We start from the raw sequence: 23,244 nt of genomic DNA, 5'->3' as shown, positions 1-23,244 counted from the left end.
GAATTCGATATTCATGCAAGGGCTTGTATGCAGACGATGGAATGTTCATGGCCATCCCAAGGCGACCAAAACTTGGCACCATGCTGCATTGAAACTTTCTCTTCAGCATGAGAAGGATACTTCCGTAGGAGGCTGAAGTGTGTAGCGAGTTCAACATGTTATTAGACCTTGAGGGGTGTAGCAAGAGTCATATTGGCGAAGAGTTCCAATCTAGCAAGTGCATTTGCGGGTGTAGAACAATGCATAGTTTGTTCAACAAGGCGGAGTAATCCAAGGGGATGATGGTCTCCGAAACTTCCAGTAGGAAGGATACAATGAGAGTTGTTCTAATGGGATGGATACCTTGGAGGGATAGGTCCCAGGTTCTCTACAAGGCGAGTCGATTCCTGGGTTCCTCATAATCCCGACGCCTCAACTTTGCAACACCTCGATCTTCTAGCATCATGCTCTTCTGCTTTCGTAGGTCGGGATATCTTTCCTTTCTCCCACAAGCTCCTCCTGATCTCATGGCTGTCGGACGGTCAAGGAGGTTGATGCTCTATCCTTGGACAGCCCGAGGGCGGAGGAAGTTCCGACATCCCCCTCGTCAGGGGAGTCAGTTCCCATGAACTCGATGGTTCTTCGGTGACCACACAACTACTGGATCACTCGCGGACCAGGTACTCCATCCTTGATTTGCAAATCCCTTGACCCAACGTGCATTACGTCACAATAATTCGTGGTCTTATTTGATATCTTATAAAATAAAGGCTCTAGCGGATATCTCATATCTGAACCTCTACTCGTCACAACACCTACTATACGTGTGTGACCCTCTAGGCCCAATCTCGAGCTGGTCGTGAGTCATACCTGTCAGAACTCTTTCTAACTCAATGAATTATTCTTTATAAGAATTCACTCGACTCATCGACTACGGACGTACTAGGCTACCACACCGCAATCCCTAAACGATATAGGGGAATCCAATCCAATGGACCTATCTATCCTGAGTTACCATATATCTATAGTCTCTCATCCATCTAACACCCTAAAGACCGTATACCGGGCATGATGCTGTCAGGCTCATACGGTTTCTACTCAAATCTTGCTCTAATCGGATTCTCCCGAAGAACTTTTTCTCCCTCAATCCAAATGACCTTGGCCAGAGATTTATCTGAATAAGAACACATAGAATATTCCTCTCATGACACCGAGAGCGGATGATCCTCTATCGACACTCAATAGCCCTCGTAAAGTTGACTACCACTCCCGATGACCGGTTGTACTAGATCTGAAACTTCTAGGCCTATAAGTCCGATATTAAAGAGTGAAGTACTCGTACAGGACATCCTTGATGTCTTAAGTCTAAAGACCAGATACACCAATAGGACTACGAAATCGCTATCTGACAATAAGGCATTATCAACCATCCAACATTCCGTAAACGAATCAATCAGTGAACCCATTCTCTAATTAGCACCTGCATTGTATCCCTAGTGTCCCCACACGAGCAGCTATAAGACTAGCAGCCTCTATCATATGAATTGGTATATAATACACCAGTCTGTTCGGTTATCCCGATGTCCCTCTCGAGTAACCTATGACCAGGATTATTTAGGGTCTGTGTTTAAAGGCAAATTGGTCTCATTATCGTGATCTCATCACGATCCGATTCTCATTACACAGATCCATGGACATTACAATATATATTCATGCAACAAACAATATAAAGTGATAAAATGGCAAATAATATAATGAGTAAAAAGAGTGTATGTCATGTCACACATGCCATCACTCACGTAATTGGCTTGCAGAGCACCTATGACTACCACAAAAACGTTGAGAAAAGAAGTCGTTGACATCTTGATCAGCCCAACGTGGTCCGGACTCGTATGCGCAGGGTTGTCCGAGGTGCTTCCGAGGTGAAAATGTTAAGCTCCCAAGGTGCCACCTGCATGAAAATCAAGGTCAAGGGAGGCTTCCTGACCAGATCTCACCAACGCTCAAGTTATTAACCTGAGGTATATGAGTGCTGACGCGAGTGGTCAAAAAAGATAAAAACCCCTATTTTATTATATTAAAAACAAGCTTTTAAACCTGGTTATAGAAGGGCAAAATATTCCATAAAATATTCTACTAGGTGGCAGCCTCTGATCGCCTCCCCTTGACCTCGTCCACGTGGACGACAAGGGGGGGCAACCCATAACCGCCTACCTTAGTCTTCTCTTTTCACCATAAACACCATGTGACAGTTACATATCGGATGATGATTAGTTGACAGTGTACTCCCTATCAACTAGAAAATTAAAAACAACTTAATCTACTTTATTTCAACTAAGGAAATAAACTGCATCATAATTGAGATAATCCCTAATTCAACTAAAATCTCACTACATCAGAATAATATTTAAAACACAGAAAATAAGATTTAACTGAAAGTAACAAACAGTAACCAGATCAAAAAAGCAAAGATGGATTAACTCTAACCACACAAATCGTTGATCAAACAAGCCTAGAAACTATATATGATAAAATTTAAATGTTCTCATTAATATCTAAAGATAAAAAACAATCAAGTGATAATCGTTCACGAATCATGATTGCAACAATGAGATCAATGGTGGCAGAGTCAATCATGTGTTGGAGAAAGTAACTAAAAGAAGTACATAATCTAGATTCACTTGCATCAGAACAAAGATATCGTTGGTACCATGAGAACAGACAGCATCAAAATACTTACCATGTGTTTCTTTATAAGTTCATCTCGCTCAAGCTCAGAAATATTGGCAAATTGCAAGATTAAATTGTTAAGGGCCATGCCACCAATTTCCTTGTTTGGTCTCATACTACAATGAACAGCAATGCACAATGCACAAATAGGCACAAAGTATTCCCGCACAAGAACAGACAATGGCTGAAGAGAAACCTGCAATAAGATGAACAAAAACAAAAAAGGAACTTACCTAAATTTCGAAAAGCAGAAACTAGGGATGTCTCTTTAAAGATTACAACTTGCTAAAGATGTACAAACAGGTCATCTGAATACAGAATTGTGGATCTGGTTTCAACCATGCAACAGCAAGATTCACAATAACAGCATGAAGCATATAAACTAATAACAAAAGAGAAAAATGCTCAGAAACCTTGGTAGGATTGGTCAAGAATAATAATGTTATAGATTGCATCAAAAATCAATAACATGGACCCAGTTTACTTATGCTCCAGCCGAATGAATAAACAGTAGAATTAATTCACTAATAACAGCAGGAACCAGTATGTGTTGCAGTATAAACCACCATACGAACCAGTGAGTGTTGCATAAATTACCAACATGGACAAAAATGAGGTTCTGATGTGGTAACAGCAAATATATGATAGTCCTGTAACAGATAAGATAGAACCTAAATTCTGATAAGAGTAAGAATATCATTGAACAATAAAAATTTCAGAAAGAACAAGAAAATGTCTATTGTTTTTAAAACCCCTTGTTTCAGGTAGAGAAAGATGAACAATTCAGAGTTAATGCCACAGTCAGCCAAACTAGAAGCAATGACAATTCATTGATACACAAAAAAAAAAAAAATTTGTTGTGGCAACACCATCCAGAACTTATACATAGAAACATTTGGATAGTTTACCTTCGATACCCAGTCAAGACCAGCATTATCTCCATTTAATATCAATGGAGGAAGCAACCATGGACAGCAGTATTGCATGAAGCATTTTATATCTGATTTACCAATAAAAAGATCTTGCACCTGGAGTGTCAAAATTAAGATTGTTATAGTAAAATATAAAAATTTCCTAGCATGCTTATTGACCATTGAGGAAACAAAAAAATTTTACCAAGTCCAAGCAACAAGAAACAAATAGTGTAAGCCCAACTTCAACAACAAAATAAAGAGAACTATATACACACTTTATAGGAGAAATCATAGAACATAAAAACCTAAAAGAACACTGTCATGTAGTGATTAGGGTCCTAGAACTTACAAGTTGCAAGTTAAGCATGCAGCCACAATAGAGCATAAGAGAAACAGGAATGCTTCGGTTTTGAGAAATTCCAAACAAACAACCAAAAAAGTTCCTTTACATCTTCTCTTTTTCCAATTTATACCAATGGTTATTGGCATACCAAACTAATCTGTGCAGTGACTAATAATGCATCAGTATCCGACAAGGCAAGAGAGACTGTCCATCAAATAAATGTAAAATGTAGCATGACAGAATAATCTTCCCATAATGACAAAAAATCATCAAGCATCATGCACTTCTACGACAATTGTACAGGCAAAGTTGCAGTAATGTACAAAGAGATTTACAATTTACCTCAACTAGAGCCACTAAGCTTACTTCACAAGCTACCCAAGAAGCAAGAATTGATCCCATTAGTTGCTCCAGGTACTGGAAAGAAACCAATAAAGTGTTGGCTAGCATTATCATATAAGCTGTATAAGTGAAAAACACATGTTCTAAGTTCATTGATGCTACCAGGGATAATTATTAGAATTAAGTATCTTCATATTTTTCTCAACTTTTAGAATTCACATGCTCAAATTATTTTATTATAGTTTAGAAATGTGTAACTATTGATTAAGTAATGCAGTAAATCAATAACGAAGGAAGTACCTCACATCTAGAAGCATACTGGAGTCGTCTTGATAAATTATCAAAAAGAGCATATACCAGTTCCCTGGCAGAAATCACAGAAATGAAAGGAGATTTACATGAAGAGAGTAAGTGAAGTATGCAAAAAAACCATGTATAAAAACTATGTACCTATGAGACGGATCCATAGCAGCTATCACACATATCATGAAGACAGTCTGCAAATTCACCTTGAATACTAAGCCAGGAAAAAAGTTTTACAGAACCAAAAAGTTTAAAAGTCGGCAGCTGAAAATTTCAAATTAATCACATCATGGTCAGCAGGTTCAACTGACCATGACATGCTTGTTGGAAAACACATGCATACATGAGGGACACATGTGCATGTCACCATAGGAAAAAGCACAAGACCCATCAATATTCTCAGTGTGCAACATATTCAATTATTTCTCCTTATTTTGTTAATTGTTCTTCAAGATTATGGCATTTCAACCATGTTTGATGATGATTACATTCAAGCACATTACTATGAGTACCTGATTATGTTGATGGACTATTTTACCTAAAATGGCATATAGGTAAACGACTGGTATAAGGTCCAGTACATACCAGTATACCAACATACAATATGCCAATGTACTGACCTGCATGGACCAAAGAGGAAGAAGGAGAAAAGAGAGAAAGTGGGAGGAAGAGGAGGTGAAGGAAGCAGAGGAAGACTGGAAAAACAAAAAGGAGGAAAAAGAGACTGGAGGAAGAGGAGGAGATGTACCAAACCAGCAGGAGGAAGGGGGCAGCAAGGTGGTGGATTGACAACAAGAGAACAAAAGGAGAAGAGACAGAGGAGGGGAAAGATATCAATAATTAAAAAAAATAAATATATAGGGAAACCAGGAGGTAGACCTACCACCCAATGTTAAAAAACAGGACAATATGCCTGGTTTGGTAGCATTACCATGAAGTAACCTCCATTTTGGACCAGATCAAAAATCGCTCAACCTGAATCCTTTTTTTCTGGTCAGACCAGTATATACCAGTTAATAAGGATTGGGCTGGCCGATTTTAGTTAAAGGACATCGACAGAGAGCTAATATAGCTAAGATAATAAGACAGATGTCCCAGGTTCAAAAAAATATAAATTTCATCCTCAAACATCACATTCATCTTTTAATCACATGAATCTTTTACTATTGAAGACAAGCAACTACATATTTGACAAAGCAATATTGAACAAAGTACTAATGCAAAAGCAATGAATTACTTGGTGAAATATATGGGGGAACTACCAACAAGAATCAAAAATAACACCAAAGTCATCACATAAAAAAGAGCCTCAGACGCAATAATATAAATCTATGAACATCTAAATGCCAAAAAAACAAAATAATAAGAAAAGATTAAAAAGATAAAAAAAATAGATGAAAAACAAATTATTCAAATTCCATCATCAAGTACCTCGATTTCTATTTCCTCACTAGCAAAGGCAAGATGTGCTAAGGTAATAAGAGCAGTTTCTACAGCAAGAGCAGGCTGAGGACCAGCAGCAATGATATCTTCAGCTTTTATCCTCAAGTCTTTTGAACCCCTCACCATCTTGAAACCAAAATTCAAACTGAAAAAACAAGAAAAAGAACTAAGAAACAGAATGATTGTCACTAGGAAGACTGCAAGGCATATATAAAAGCCTAGAGTAACGGCATATTAACAGTGGATGCAAATTAAAAAATATGCACACAACTTAAATTCCTGAAAAGATGCAGTGCAACAAACTCCAAGTTGAAAGAACATAGATTCTTTTAATTTTGCAGTTCCAAATATAATTCAATAAATCACAGTTTAGAAACTGTAATTTTTCAGACAAATGCAACTATGTTGAGTCATATTTCTTAAGACTTAACACATTGAGCTAATGCAATTAATATGATTGGCTCTCTTTTAGCATGACAAGTTCATGTCTTTCATAGGCAAGCACGGTGTTCTACCATATTATTGCTGCACAAACAAGTGGAAAGACCTACAAAATGGTTGCATATATGCATGTCCCATGAAATAGCATACAGAAAAGACACTTAGGCATATCCCAGGCACACAACAGTACAGAAAAACTCCTATCATCTAACCGAAACAACAGTTGGCTAAAATATAAAAAATATCATTTGGACTAGAACTGTAAATGATGTATTCATATTTTGGATGTAGGCACTTTTCCTTTTTAATGTCTCTCTTCTGCTAATTTCCTCCTGAAAACTAAAAATATACCCTACAGCAGTAAAATTTTAGTATCTAATTCCTCAAATTTTCACTCTTAAACAATAGAAAAACAAAAACAAAATAGCAAAATAAACAAATTTGATTACTATTTGAACTGAAAGTCATGATCAAAAAATATTCCTGATGCCTAGTTTATCCTTAGATGTTGATAATTACAATCACAGTATCCCAGTTATATATTGCAGTAACCATAGAAGATAAATTTGACAAGAGTTCCTACGGAAACACTATGTACCGAGGTGATATCCCCAAGAAGGAAACAGGGGCAGAAGAAAGATCTATACTTCTCAAAGGTGGGAGCATGAGAGCAAGCAAGAAACAGAGGAGAGTCAAAAAGAATTAGTAGGATCCATATAAGATGTGACATATAGGCAGTGATTGCAAAAGGCGCTCGGGCGCTCGCCTAGGCGCTCGGGCGAGGCGAGGCGAGGCCCGAGCGCCTCGCTAATGTCCCAGGCGGCGCGCTTCAATCAGGCGCCGCCTGGGCGCTCGCCCGAGCCCAGGCGCTGGGCGCTTCGGGCGAGCGCCTGGGTAAACCGAACCAGAATTTTAGGTCTGGTTCGATTCTGGTTCGGTTGTTAGTTGGTTCAATCGAACCAACTAAACCGATATAACCCCAACCCTAACCTGCTGCCGCTGCCGATCCCGATCGCGATCTCGTCGCTCGCTGTCGCTGCTCCCGCTGCTCGCGCCTCCCGCGAGCCTTCCCGCTGCTCGTGCCTCCCGCGAGCCCTCTCGCTGCTCGCGCCTCCTGCTAGCCCTCCTGCTGCTCGCGCCTCCCGCGAGCCCTCTCGCTGCTCGCGTCTCCTGCGAGCCCTCCCGCTACTCGCGCCTCCCTCGAGCCCTCCCGCTGCTCACGCCTCCCGCTGCTCGCGCCTCCCGCGAGCCCTCTCGCCTCCTGCGAGCCCTCCCGCGAGCCTTCCCGCTGCTCGCGCCTCCCTCGAGGCCTCCCGCTGCTCGCGCCTCCCTCGAGGCCTCCCGCTGCTCGCGCCTTCCGCTCCCTTTCCCTTTCCCGCTGCCGCCGCTCGCCGCTGCTGCCGCTGCTCACCGCCGCCGCTGCTGCCGCCACTGCTTCCTCGTTTCTCCGTCAGCAGATTTATACTGTTAATGTGATTATATTTATTAATTATATTATATATTTTTATATTTTTATTTAAAATTTTAAATAATTATATTTTATATTTTTATATTTTAGCGCCTCGCTTCGCTCAGGCGAGCGCCTAGCGCCTCGGGCGTTTTTGGACCTTGGCGCCTTTTGGCGCCTAGCGCTTTTTAAATCACTGCATATAGGAATGAACTCAATCAAAAATATATCAACTTGATAAACTAAAACAAAACAGACAATACTTAAAGAGCATTGCATGCATCCAGCAATTGTTCAAGTTTAAAAACATTAATAAAGACAAAATGCAGCATCCAAGTATCATAAAAATTACGCAATATAGGGAAGGGACACAAATTTTAAAAAAACTTATGAATTGAATTGTACACATTAAAATTCATAACAATATATAATAAAAATAAATTTTTAATTAACATACAGTGTAGCATCCAAAGTTAGATGACAGATACAATTGGTCAAAGAAAAAAAGCGGGAAAACCAAGGAATGCAATTTCACCCCATTTGGTATTGTTTGCAAGGTGCAGCAAAGTGCCTCTCATTGCCTATCTTAGGGTCTAGTTGATCGAGTAATCTATCTTTTAAATTCAATAACAATACATTATTCCAATTAGTAGGTAGAATAAAAATCATACCAAATATCATGGAACAACTCGTTATGACCATCCCATGTATGAAAAAGGAGACCAATTTTTCTTGCTAAAAAGAGTCTAACCCGATAATCGGGATCTTGAAGCATCACTAGAAGTCCTCCAACCATAACCTGACAGCAATGCATCAAAAACAGCAACATGACACTAGTACAAATATAGGAATTTTTAAATACCAACAAATGATAAAACATGTAGGAAATCACCTGGGCAGATTGAGGCTCCAGCAAAACAGAACAACAAATGCAATTAATCAGCTCAATACGAGCATACCAATCAGGAAGTCCAAACTCAGCAACTCTATTTAGTGTGTTACAGAGAGTACTTAAGTTCTGCAAATACCATTGCAAGCATATAAACAAAAACAAGAACCATTATGCAAGAATGTAAGTTATACATGGAACAAAACAGAAGTCATAACAGCCAGCAGACAAAAATATTTTTATGAAGTCAAAACAAAGTATTTCAAGTGACAGAAGTCACCTTACTTTCATTACAGCAAATATCAAACAAACAAGGGGGAGTATCTGAAAGCATCAGATTCCAGCACAGATACATGGGTACAGGAAATTGTTTAAAGTTTCTGTGCTCTGTAAACTTTTCCAAGACTAACATAATTTAACTAGGTAAGTATATCTTGACCATTATTGCAAAACAAATTTGAAAAATCAAGAACCAAAAAAGGCTCAACATGTTCAAAACCTATGGGATTGGTATCAATGGTGTAACATGAAACAAAAAGGTTGATTAATCAATGCTACATACTGCAATGTTTACACAGTATGATCAAGTGCAGGGATGTCCATCATACACGTCAGGAATCACATCCATTATGTGGTTCAGGATCTAAAACCGTCTAGACACTTTCCATTGTCACAACAGCAGCAAAGTTAGATGTCTCAAGTCTCAACTAAGGGACCATCATCTCGTGCTATGCTGGTACTAGAGTGTAAGTCATAATTGACTTAATTTTAGCCTAAGAGTATGATAATGGTCCTAGTTGTACCAAAACTTCAAGAGAAAGACACTACTCACCTTAACAACATGCGATTAGGCAAATCAGCCCAAATAATGGTCCCATTTGAGTCTAATCTTAAGAAAAATACATTAACCACCACTAACTATTATCGACATAAGAATAATAAGCATCTAATTATGTCAAATGATCACTAAAACATAGAAAAAATATAAATACTTTAATTAAAGAGAATTTTCACTGAATCTCAAGTTTGAACCCCTCTAATGAAAAGCATGATTTAGTAATCATCAATTAGGAAGTTTAACCAAGTTAGAGTAGAGAAAGATTGAGAAAGCGACTGAGAAACAGAGGGAGAAAGAGTAAGGGGGAGTGAAAGAGGAGGGAGGGGCTTTAAAGTATGAATGGATTGGACTAGACGACTAGTACAATCAACCGATCAGGTCAAGCAAACGGGGGATACACGAGTTCGATCGGTAACCGATCATCTCGGGCAATACAAGAGGCATAATCTTGCAATTGCCCAAAACAGAGTGGTCCGCATACCGACCGTTAGGAGGACGGGTACATGCCACCCATTTTGTACCGTTTCGGGTGGTGCCCCAATCCAACCCTCAACAACCCAGTGTAAGTTGAGTAAATTTAGCATCATTAATCTAAATGAAGTCAAACCACAAACTACACATCGATGACCACACAGCACAAAACAACATATTAACATAGTTGAAGATTTTACAGTCTGACCGTTATTCAAACGGATGCAGCCAAAGTAACAGCACACAGTTTTTAACTTTTATAATCATACCTCATCGGTCATCCTTTCATCCATGCATTGTATAGCTTTGGTATTATTTCCAGTTGAAGAGATTGACTTTAAAGAACCCAACAGAACACGGATGCAAGTCAAAATATTTACATAAAAGAACTTTAGATTTCCATCATTTTCTGTCAATTTACCAATCATAATAACCTGCAAGATAGTTAAGATAAGAAAATAACTTTTTTTACTTGATCAGATTATAATACAAAAGTACAAAAACCAATTGTCATCATGAAATAACAAGGACCTTTATCATACCAAGGCAGATGATCTTCCAGCAGGACCAGGAAAATACTTGCAAAGATTAAACAGAATACTTTCACAAACCTATCATAAGAAAGACATGGTCAGTTAACATCCCAAAATCGTAATTAATTGAACAAATAGAAACAGACATCTTAGGATAAACAGATGCTACCTTAGAATCATTTTCTCTCCCCATTAAATCAAACAAGACTTCCCATGTACGGAACGGTAATACTGAAGAAAAACTTGAAATCATAGAAACCAAGTGTAGCTTCCACAACAAAGGTGAAGTGATCAACTTTCTCCCCCCACTCATGGCCACAGAATCCATATCTTCGAAACTTTCATCAGCATCAAGCTCCATGTCAACAATTCTGACATTAAATTCAGCCATAGAATCCTGCAGAGAATCCACAGAAGATATAGGTAGCTGTTGAATCTCAGCATCAGAAACCGGATCAGTTGGAAACTTTGACAACACATCAAATAGCTTAGCAAAAGCCACCAATAGTTTCTCAACAGCTTGTGTGATCCTACCAAGTGGGACACAATCAGTGCAATCATCGCCATCCTTAAGCTTAAACAGTGGTGAGGATAATAAGCTACGAAGAGACGAAGCATTGGTGCCAGCAGAGTCAAGAATGAAACTTAAATTAACAGAACCATCACAACTCATTTCATTGCACTTATCGTCGATCACTGAAACAATATGGTCCAAAATCTCTGTCAGAAAATCAATCACCTTAGGGAGGATTAAGAACTTATCTTCGCTGAGCCTGTAGAATGAGAAACACATTAAACGAGGATTTCATAAGGAAGCATAAGATGCTTATGATAATTACCAGAAAACAACTAAAACAGTTAAGGAAGCAGATGAAGTCATCACAAGGGCAAACCACAGTATTTATCATAAAACCTAGGTTAAACTTATAACTCTACATGATGCTTAGATCACAATATTTTTCTCAGCCAGACTACATCAGAGACATCAGTAAGAACTAATAGACTGTGATGACCTTACCAATAAGAAACTCCTACAGTGCTAAAACATAATTCTCATATTTGAAAATAAAAATGGAAGAGCACAAAAGCCAACAAATTTGACGATTGAGAACATCACTAACACCAATATGATTCTTTAGTGCCAATTGGTAACAATAAACTGTAAACCAAATAGTCAGAGAAAAAAAAGCAACGGAAATAGTAGCAGATCAAGAATTAAAGAGCAAAATACACAACAAAAATAGCAATGACTCAAAAGAAATAATAAAATATAAAGAAAAGACAGCTACGCGACTATACTGTATTCAGAGGGAACAGCTGACCTTGCTAGTAATGAGCAGTAGATGCTATTGCACAAAAGGGAACACAGAGAGAAAAAAAATGAAAGAACCGTTTCCCCAAACTCCCCCTTCGAAGTCAGAAAATCAGATATATGTTCCTCAAATTCATGTATCAATGGCCGTCTAATCTGCTTGGGAAGGCGTACACAACTACACCAATTGGTTTTCTCCTAAAAAATGATTATCAAGGGTTTAAAATACTTTCAAAAGACTGAGTTGAGAAAATAAATGAACAAAGCAATGGTGCACCTCAGTAGAAGATTCTGATTCTATTTCTGCTAAAGATTCCACAGAACATTCTAAAACTTCCTCTGGGTGTTCCAGCTCATCCTTCACCAGAAACAGCTGCTAATGCCAAATTACTTATATTAATAAAAACAAAATATCAATCATAAACAAGCCCCAATACGATATATTGACAAGTGCAAAAAATACCTTATTGCAATCTTTGTTGGGTCTTGTAAACATGGATAAGCCTCCAGAAAGAGGTGCTAAAGTTGCACAACCAGCACAAAGAGCAAATATGGCTTCAGGAATAAGAGAAACCATTTGCTCGTTCCAAAAACTAGCTTGCTGCAATTTAAGATAAGTTACTATAGTTGCAGAAAATATTTGACCTTGAAATGAGAAACAAAATAGGAAACCAAGTGCCAAAGAACTTGAAGCAGAATTCAAGCATAATATATATACATACATATATATACATACATATATGTGTGTGTGTACATATAAATGTATAAGCATATATATATATACATATATATACATATATAGCACACAAATCAGATTTACTATAAGAAGGTTCACACCTATAGAAGTTATATCTTAACATATCAAATAGCAGAACAAAGTTACAAAAAAAATAGCCATGCATTTTTAATAATGTTGCATGCATAAGTGACCACAAAATCATCATACAACTTCTTCAGTCTCCTATTTCACCTCAATCATCATGCCACATAATCACATGATTGTTTGTCAAGTCTCTCACAGGGTTTTTAACACACACTGGAAAACATCAAAGGCGTCATAGTTTCACCATATTTTTCTAACCCATAAGTTTTTCTAACCCATATTTCACCTCAAACCATCATGATCTCATTCTAGGGAATTTTTTTTTTCTGATAGAAATGTTAACACAGATTTCTAGTCATAAAAGTGTTGATGTCTATCAACCGACATAAAGTAGGATGAAGGTACATACCATAATGTTATACCAAGGACATGCCCAAGCAATGGAGGGTGACCAATTGACATATCCAATGCCACAACACATACAGAAGTGACATTATATCTAGTACTGCTTACATGGATCCCTAAGTAAATTCCTGATCTCTAAATATTAAAGACTTTAGCTAGGTGTATCTACAAATTATCTATACTGACGGTGGCTCCTTTTGCAGGGATCTAATGCCAGGAAGTTCCATCACCAATCCTATTTTATTCATATTTTACTTCACAAATTTCTATTCATCAATCATCACATAAATAATGTCATCAAACAAAAGCAAAACTATGAAACTGTTCTAATCATGGTATGCAGTACCGAATTGTCATGAACAGTCGTCGCGCACCCGCAACAACTCCGTTCAACGAACCGTTCGTCGCTCACACCCGCATGTACAGCTGCTTGACAGCATGTTTTCTCATGGTTTTGGGTCATTTTGCTGTAAATATGTAAGTTCGAACAAGCTGCAGGGTTGCAAAAGCGATCGCTCACCGAACCGAGCAAAACAGCCCCAAAACAGCCCAAAACGGCTCCGTTTTCGCGTGCCGCGGGAGGTGAGCGGAGTGCTGCCTCCGCTCACCAAAATGTCAGCCATCTCAGCACCCAGGAACCCCCCGGGTGGCACATGGCTAGATGGGGCTTCGGTTATATACCGGGCGTTGAACACTCTTTCGCAAGTTCGCACGTGACCTTTACGGGAACTTGGTTTTGCGCCCGGGACCAGGTGAGCGGCTGTTTGTGGGCTTGCAGCTGTTCGTTCATCCTTGAAAGCCTTGTTTTCCTCCCTCTCCCTCTTTTCTCTTGTGCACACAAGGTGTTCGACGATTTGCTTGTAAAGCTTCCCTTTTTGCGAGACTTCGGGACTTGTCCGTTGCTCGTTCTTTCGATCTAACTTTCTTTCTCTTTTACAGGTCCTTCGGGACCTGCGAGAGGTTACAAAGTGGTTGAGAACTCAGTTCCTACCGGAGAACACAGAGTTCGTCGCAAGAAGGAAGTTGAGACAACTCCGCCAAAGTACCACCATCCGAGACTACGTGAAGCAATTTTCTGCGCTAATGCTGGACATACAGGACATGCCCGAGAAGGACAAGTTGTTCAGCTTCCTTGATGGTTTGAAACCATGGGCTCAACAAGAGCTGAATCGAAGGAATGTTACCGATGTGGTCGGGGCAATTGCAGCTGCAGAAAGGCTCACCGACTTTGTTTCCTCTGAAGACCCGGCGAGAAGGAAACAATCTTCAAGCAATCGCCCTCCAAAACATTCTCGAGGGAAGGAGCTCGGGGGCGAACAAAAGAAGAAGAGCTCCCACAAAGGGCCGAACCCTAAAGGCAAAGCCTCAAAACCTGGAGGATGCTTCTTGTGCGGAGGACCGCACATGGTAAGGGAGTGCCCACAGAAACAGGCACTCAATGCTTTGACGGCTTCCATCCACCCTCCCCGATCGGAAAAGGGCAAAGCTGTTGCTCTTAGTTCGAGCAGTTCAGAATCCAGCAGCGATGACGAAGAGTCGCAAGGACCCCGAATGGGAGCAATGCGTTTGTTGAACGCTATGCGGGGTCAAGTGGGGGAGAGCAACAAGACAAAGCAACAGAAAGCAGGAAGTGGTGAGTTGATGTACATAGACATCAAGCTGAATGGCCAAATGACCTGTGCAATGGTGGACACGGGCGCTACCCACAACTTCATAGCCGATCGTGAAGCACAGCGACTTGGGTTGATCTTGGAGAAGAGCCCAAGCCGAATGAAAGCGGTGAACTCGGAGGCCAGGCGAATCTCCGGGTTGGCGAAGGGTGTTCCTATCAAAATCGGGACTTGGAGCGGAAACACCAACATGATGGTCGTGCCACTGGACGACTTCCAAGTGATTCTTGGAATGGAATTTATGCAGTTGGGAGCCTGAAGACGCCCTGCGACATGAAGAAGAAGTCATCAACAACTACCAACAAGCGTCGACGAGGGCGTCGACAGTTTAAGTGGGGGAGAATGTCACGAACGGTCGTCGCGCACCCGCAACAACTCCGTTCAACGAACCGTTCGTCGCTCACACCCGCATGTACAGCTGCTTGACAGCATGTTTTCTCATGGTTTTGGGTCATTTTGCTGTAAATATGTAAGTTCGAACAAGCTGCAGCGTTGCAAAAGCGATCGCTCACCGAACCGAGCAAAACAGCCCCAAAACAGCCCAAAACGGCTCCGTTTTCGCGTGCCGCGGGAGGTGAGCGGAGTGCTGCCTCCGCTCACCAAAATGTCAGCCATCTCAGCACCCAGGAACCCCCCGGGTGGCACATGGCTGGATGGGGCTTCGGTTATATACCGGGCGTTGAACACTCTTTCGCAAGTTCGCACGTGACCTTTACGGGAACTTGGTTTTGCGCCCGGGACCAGGTGAGCGGCTGTTTGTGGGCTTGCAGCTGTTCGTTCATCCTTGAAAGCCTTGTTTTCCTCCCTCTCCCTCTTTTCTCTTGTGCACACAAGGTGTTCGACGATTTGCTTGTAAAGCTTCCCTTTTCGCGAGACTTCGGGACTTGTCCGTTGCTCGTTCTTTCGATCTAACTTTCTTTCTCTTTTACAGGTCCTTCGGGACCTGCGAGAGGTTACAAAGTGGCTGATCCTTGCGGAGCAAGATCGCAAGGGCGAAGCGCGACTTAGGCAACGCAAGCTAAGTTCGCGTCTTTGCCGCACGGGTGACCCGCGACTTTGGCAACGCACGCTAGCTTCGAGTCTTTGGCCGCAAGGGTGCCTCACGTCTTAGGCAATTCCAGCTAAGGTCGTGACAGAATGGTACCGCCGGGTATGGGCGGTACGTACCGGTCCGACAGCATACCGGTACACAGACCGCTCGGTACCGCTACAGTACCATCATGATCACATTCTAGGGAATATTTTTTTTCTGATAGAAATGTTAACACAGATTTCTAGTTATAAAAGTGTTGATGTCTATCAACCGACATAAAGTAGGATGAAGGTACATACCATAATGTTATACCAAGGACATGCCCAAGCAATGGAGGGTGACCAATTGACATATCCAATGCCACAACACATACAGAAGTGACATTATATCTAGTACTGCTTACATGGATCCCTAAGTAAATTCCTGATCTCTAAATGTTAAAGACTTTAGCTAGGTGTATCTACAAATTATCTATACTGACGGTGGCTCCTTTTGCAGGGTTCTAATGCCAAGAAGTTCCATCACCGATCCTATTTTATTCATATTTTACTTCACAAATTTCTATTCATCAATCATCACATAAATAATGTCATCAAACAAAAGCAAAACTATGAAACTGTTCTAATCAAGGTATGCAGTACCGAATGGTACTGCCTGGTATGGGCGGTACGTACCGGTCCGACGGCATACTAGTACACAGACCGCTCGGTACCGCTATAGTATTATACTGTAGCAATGCTACAGTGCTATAGTGCTCGGTACGCCCTAGTATACCGCTCGGTACACCGGTACCGTATCATACCGAGCCAACCTTGAAACACCGGTACGGTACGGTATTGCATACCTTGGTTCTATGTACTTCGATTATTATAGATCGACATCAAAACTTAGATTTTGAACAGACAAAAAATATACTTTTTTTGGCTTTGGTGATGGGCAAGTTATAACTAAAGAAAATCAACATAGATCAACTAATTTTCTACTTTGATACAAGATTGGTCAGCCATCAATGCACAGCAGAGTTACCTAAAAGACTAAACTATCTAGGTCAAGCAATCCATATGTGAATAAGTTCTTAAGACTAAGGTATGCAATTTCGTACCATACCGAAGTTTCAACGTTCGCTCGGTACAGTACGAAACTGTATACCGAGCGGTATACCATTCGGTATACCGCTCAATATATATATATATATATATATATATAAGGTTCGCAATACCGTACCGTACCGGTGTTTCGACCTAGGCTCGGTACGGTACGGGTGTACCAAGCGGTACACCTGATTTCAGTCCGTTAAACCCTTCGAAAATCATTGTTTTGTAGAGTTTAGGAGAGAAAAAAAATTTGAGAGAGAGTTTAAGAGAGTATAATGAAATAGGGGAGAAGAATGACTTAAATAGAATGAGAAAGGGCTTTGACCGTTGGAGCACTATAGCACTACTACAGTGTGGTAACGGTTGAAATCGACCGTTACCGAGTTGTGCCGGGCGGTAACGGTCGAAATTTCCCTGTATCGTCCGATACGAGGTTTTTTTAACATACCGCCTGGTAGCGGGCGGTCCGCGTACCGGTAGCCTATCGGATCGGTACATACCACCCGTACCGGGAGGTAAAATTCGGTATTGTAAATCTTGTATATATATATATATTTCGTTCCATCCGGTAACGGGTGGTCCGTGTACCGATAAACTGACGGACCGATACATACCGCCCGTACCGGACGGTATTATTCGAAATTGCATACCTTGCTTAAGACACCACCTAGGCATCTACACAAATCATCTAATGACCATTGAGTTTAAATAAATTATATAAAAAAAAAAGACACTACATCACTAATCCAAACAACAACAATGTAACAGAATAACCAACAGCTGACAACAACTGGTTGTGATGTCCCAACTATAAATGGATATTTTACCTCCATTGAGTGCTGTAAAATGCAATATTTCTATTTAAATGAAGAGCCCATTATACAAACCAAGGTTTTAAAAAGAGCTCATATACAAGTCAAAGTTCAAAAGGCCACAGACGTTTGACCCCAACTATTTTGTAAACTGACTGACAATAAAAAATCTTCTTCCACTACTCTAATTCTCCTTCCCACCACATTGTTGTCTCCTTCCCGCCACCATTCCTCTTCCTTTGCTACTTGTCTGTGTCACCACGTTGCTGCCCCTTCCTCTACTGCATAATGACACCTCTAAAAGATCAAATCCTTGAGGATCTAGAAATTTCATTTACATGTACATTCAATATCTCTTGATGCTTCTCCCACTATACAATTTTCATATCCTACTAGTAAACAAGTATATTACAAAGCCATTTTTGACTGGGGCTTTTCACATATATTTAATAATATACAAATATAATTACCCCCCAAAATTGACCCTAAAGAATAGATTTGAAATGCACAAAAACTCCCCTGACATTCATCTACAAACAACAGATTAATCGCAAACCAAGCTTCCAGAAGGAACTTGTGCCCTATCTTAAAAATGGGGTAACTTTTGTGAAAATTATTGCCACTTAATATGGTATTATCATAAATCTTACCCTCTATCAATGGGACACTTGCTATGTATTAATACAAATGGGTATATCAATTTCATTTTACACAAGAATGAATATAATTACACAAAATGACAATTTAGCAAGAAAAATATAATTAGCCAACTTAGAGGGCGCTGTACAGAAAAGAACTCTTCTGACACAGTGATGACATGAAAATATATGGACACAGTAAACAAGCTATGTTCAGACTTCAGACAAAAACACACAAACATCATTATGGAAAAGTTTGGAGATCAATGCTTAATCATTAAATCAGCAACACAAGCACCATTTAAAAATTGCTGTAAGTCCTACAAGTATTTAAAAGAGAACATTATTTAATACCAAGGTTTAATTTCGTATTATACTGCCGTTTCGAGCTTTGTTCAATACGGTACGATACGAGCATACCAAGCGGTACATCAGGATGTACCGCTCGGTATATATATAATATAAATATATAAAAATATAAAAAATAATATAAAAAATAATATAAAAAATAAAAAAGGAGGTGTACACTGCCTAGACGACGTCGCCTCCTTTTCTTCTCCTCGTCGCGTCAGATGAGGACGCGCACGTTACCACCCAGTAACGTGTATGTTACCGACTTGTTTCGAGCGGTCACGATTGAAATGTTGACCGTTACCACCTGATTTAGCCCTGTATCATCCGTTACAAGGCTAGATCAATGGTATTGCCCAGTATCGAGCAGCTCACGTACCAGTCTGTTGGCAGACCGGTACATACCATCCGATACGGATGGTATCATTCGAAATTAAAATCCTTGTTTAATACATAACTGTAATATTATAATTTATTCACTGTTCATAATCAAGAGTGGAAATGACTGCATACAAAACAGCATAGCAAGTTATTCTAAGTTCATGACATTGAAGAATTCAGATGTAGGTACTCAATAAGAAAAGGATCATTTGATGGTATACCTAAAAGCAATTAGAACAGTAAAATATCAGCATATGCTTGCACAGGTGGCTATAACTTGCAAAAAAATAACCTGCAAGATAATCTCAAGAAACACAACCTTGAAGTCAAATAATTCCATAGTTGCTCTGAGTAAATCTTTTCTAAGATACAGAATGTCTCTAAGATCACCCTGCATTGTCAATAAAGCTTAAAATAAGTTTGACAATAATATAAGAACAAACGTAAAATGGATCTTAACCATAAATTAACAAAAAAAAAGGCCATGGTGTTCTATTTTATGCAAAGGCAACCAGAAAATAGACACTGAAATATAAATTTTCCGATAAATTTAGCTAATAAGTTCATATCTACCCATATCAAGTACATATTGAAGCAATTAAGGCAATCCCTAGAAACTAAAGGTTTTAAATTAAGAGTGCAACTTTAATAATACTAGGATAGATAGGAGAATATAGTTAACTTGGTTAGACAAGAAGTTTCTTTAAGTAAAAGTCTTCGGTATTATTATTCAATAAGATAGAAAGATCCAGGGTTTGCAAAACCATACCGTGTTGTCCAGTACGAGCAGTATGTACCGGTCGGCCAGTAGACCGACACACATACCGCCCGCTACCGAGAGATATCAAGCTTTTGGCCTCGTATCGAGCAGTAACAGTCGAAATTTCAAACATTACTGACCTGTACCAGCTGATACCAATCGATTTCGAGGGTAAAGCTTTATCTCATTATATCGTCAGATCACAATCAAAGCCTCTTTCACAAACAAGCTCTCGCCCCAAAGAAAAAGGAAGGGATTGTCTGAGGGAACCACACACTGATAGTCTATGGCAGTCAGGTTATGCCTTTTGTCAAGAGGCAATGGCCAGGCAGAGAAGAAAACCCTAGAAATGCATCGGGGATCCAGAGCCCACCACGGCCCAGGTGGAGAGAGGAGACCGCCACCGCCGATGTCAACGGGAGCTTCGAAGGCTACTAGAATCGATGAGGTCGGCCGAGCTCTTCTCAGCGTCGATAAGCGTTGGAGAAGAAGAAACCTAGGAGCGAAGCGCGATGCCATGGCTGCTCGAGGTTGCCAAGCAAGGCACACGATGGGATTTAGTGGAGGCCAACGCATGGTCCTTGACGAATATAACCCCGTAAAGTAAGAGAAGCATTAGGGGGATCGAATTAGGAAAATCTTGGTTCACATCGCATTTGGATTAGGCCATGTCATGCTTGAGTCGAACCAAATTGTAAGTGAACTAAGCTACAATCTTGAACCAAAAGCTCTAATTTCATGTGATATTTTATTAGTCAAAGATTCATCAGAGATTAAAGTATTATTTTACACATGTCACCCAAGATTCAGATCATGGAACTCAACAAGGTACTAGTCAAGTTTAGGCACAAAAAGGTAAGGGGAAGGGGAAGTCAATGGATATTTTTGACAAGATGCGACAGAGCCTACATCGTCGTATTATGGAGAATTTTACGACCAACAATAGTATGGTGAAAGTTGATCATACTTCTCTGAGCAACAGTACGATATGAAGCAACAGATCAATAGTGAATGTAGGAGTTCTGACATTCACCAATACATGCCTTAGGAGCCGCCTCGAACACATGTGATTCATGACAATCAGACCATCAGCACATTGATGCACCAATGGGATACGACGTATCAATAGACTATGTCGTGTGATCAATTTCAGGATTGAGTTTGACAAACATATCATATCGATATACAGATACATAAGATTAAAGGACCCCAATCCACTACCCATGGAGAATCGTCGTTCGTTTTAGTGGTAGAATCAGGTATATCTACACATATGATTACTTAATTAATTTGAATCTTAAAGTTTAAATTGTATACAAAATAATCTAACAATTCAAAAAAAATTTCTTTAGACAATGCTTTATGGATCTGGGTGTTAGATAGTTAAGAAACAATATATACAAAAAATTTATGTTGCTGATATGAAAATGTTGATATGGATGCGTGGAATTAATAGAAAAGGTAGGAAAAAAATTTCTTTTATTCATGAACAACTAGATATCATTTTGATAGAAAATAAAATAAGAAAAAATCATTTAAGATGGTATGAGCATATACTATGAAAATAAAATGAGACCTCCGGATGTAGTAGTCATAAAAGGTGAAATAATTAATATTAATAACACGAGAAGAGATAGAGAAAGGCCCAAAAAGACTTTAATAGAAACTATAAATAAATATTTAAGTACTCTAAACTTAACTAAGCATATGGTTTTTCAAATATCTCAATGGCGACAAAAGATCTATGTAACCGAACCCAAATAATTAGGACTTATAACTTTAATGGTGATGTTGTTGTTGATCCCTTGCCATTGAGAGGTGGTGTATCAACACATACCAAGCCGTATCGATCCCTAGTTGGACTGATGTATCAACAAATACCAATGACTCAAAGAGGAAGGGGCAGTGGAGGAAAAGGATGGAGGAAGGAGGAGAAAGGGGAAAGAAGAAGATGAGGTGGTGAAGGAAGAGGACGAGGAGGAAGAGAAACAAAGAAGAAGAGAAAGCAAATGGGGCAACGGAGGAAGATGAGGAAGGAAAATGAGGAAGGAGGAAGAGCGAAGAGGTAGGAGGATAAGGAAGAAGAAGAGGAGAACGAGGAGAAGACGAGGAGGAAGCGTACCCGTCGAAGGTGCATAATAAGCAAAGGGCAAAATGCAATAGTAGTAGGAGGCGAAATGGGAGAATAAGGCTTGCATTCACATTAAGAGGGCTCGTGAATGTGAGCCCTAAAGAGTATTAATCAAATATCTCCTTAATGGATCGGACTAAACCACTCAAAACGAGGGCAATACCGGTTCACACTCGAACGAGTATGTAATGCATGTTTCGTATCGATTGGGGCAAAACAACGGTCCATGATAAATAGTAACACTGCAAAAATACCAAATGATGAAGTACATACATTAGCACCTGCTCGAGAGAAATAGCAAGCGATGAAGTACAAAGTAGACCTACAATGGTTTTCAACAAGTTGAATATGGTAAGCAAGTAATTATCATATAATGTAAATTTCTAAAAATTTGCACAATTACATTTGATCAAAAAATTAACTTATGCATTACATCATCCTTGTATCACATAATTAAATAAATAAAAGTTAAGCTTACCAAGTGCAACATTCAAGTCTCTTAATATTGATGTAACTGATCTTTTGAGAAAAAAAAATTAAAATTAGAAAATGAACAATTTAACAGCATCAAAATCCCTCCATTACACAATCATCATTTTTTATTTCTTTGGCTGATGGCAATTATGATAAAACAGCTAGTTGGAAGGATGGTTAAAATATTACAAACTAAAAGTATACTAATTTGTTATATGCCAACAAGACAGCATCATGAATGAACCAGTATATAATCCAGTTGATTTTCATCTTTGTAAATTTTTGTTAAACCCATAATAGCAAGCAAAGTGCAGTCTGCATATACAATTAATCCGGGGAAGAGTTCAAATATGGTAGTTCTTCTAGGCCCTTAATCATCGATGTTAAATATCATATCAGCATTGGTACAGTCTACCAATTCGACCCAATGTGTCATTCCAGATTATTCCATTTGAGTTTCTTTTTTACATCAAGAAATCCAATGCTGCTAGCACCAATAGTAGTAGTGGTAACATTCCATTAGCTTATAAATCTAATTGAAGTGCTAATAATATCATACTATAAATTTAAAAAAATGCCACATCAAAATCATAGTATTGTGTTTCTACTCAACCTTGCTTGTTCCATCATAGTAATTGTTTGGTCAAGGAAGAGTAGAAGTCAAGTTCAAATTTCAAACTGAGAGTA

At 39.4% G+C, this 23,244-nt stretch overlaps 1 protein-coding gene across 11 annotated transcripts in view; it reads right to left on the bottom strand.

The window, feature by feature from the left end:
- LOC135582627 (serine/threonine-protein kinase ATM-like) overlaps positions 1-23,244 on the bottom strand; it is a 67,924-nt gene that overhangs the window by 31,804 nt on the left and 12,876 nt on the right. For 8 of the 11 annotated variants that reach the window (XR_010487601.1, XR_010487602.1, XM_065112097.1 and 5 more), the window contains 16 exons: positions 22,357-22,405; positions 19,512-19,583; positions 12,449-12,586; positions 12,263-12,358; positions 11,996-12,183; positions 10,843-11,446; positions 10,683-10,751; positions 10,410-10,574; positions 8,835-8,960; positions 8,614-8,741; positions 6,043-6,199; positions 4,759-4,805; positions 4,609-4,672; positions 4,309-4,383; positions 3,618-3,737; positions 2,720-2,905 (listed from right to left, as the gene is read on the bottom strand). Coding sequence is in view for 9 of the 11 variants with exons in the window: in XM_065112097.1 (XP_064968169.1) it covers positions 2,720-2,905; positions 3,618-3,737; positions 4,309-4,383; positions 4,609-4,672; positions 4,759-4,805; positions 6,043-6,199; positions 8,614-8,741; positions 8,835-8,960; positions 10,410-10,574; positions 10,683-10,751; positions 10,843-11,446; positions 11,996-12,183; positions 12,263-12,358; positions 12,449-12,586; positions 19,512-19,583; positions 22,357-22,405 (2,284 nt within the window). In the remaining 2 variants the exon portion in view is untranslated. Of the gene's footprint in view, positions 1-2,719; positions 2,906-3,617; positions 3,738-4,308; positions 4,384-4,608; positions 4,673-4,758; positions 4,806-6,042; positions 6,200-8,613; positions 8,742-8,834; positions 8,961-10,409; positions 10,575-10,682; positions 10,752-10,842; positions 11,447-11,995; positions 12,184-12,262; positions 12,359-12,448; positions 12,587-19,413; positions 19,485-19,511; positions 19,584-22,356; positions 22,406-23,244 lie in introns of those variants that run through there. The other 3 variants (XM_065112100.1, XM_065112099.1, XM_065112105.1) reach the window with 3 other exon arrangements.

This window comes from Musa acuminata, chromosome BXJ2-6 (genome assembly GCF_036884655.1).
Source record: "Musa acuminata AAA Group cultivar baxijiao chromosome BXJ2-6, Cavendish_Baxijiao_AAA, whole genome shotgun sequence".
NCBI lineage: Eukaryota > Viridiplantae > Streptophyta > Magnoliopsida > Zingiberales > Musaceae > Musa > Musa acuminata.
The sequence above is the reverse complement of the archived record's forward strand: the minus strand, read 5'-3'. Positions and strand labels throughout refer to the sequence as shown.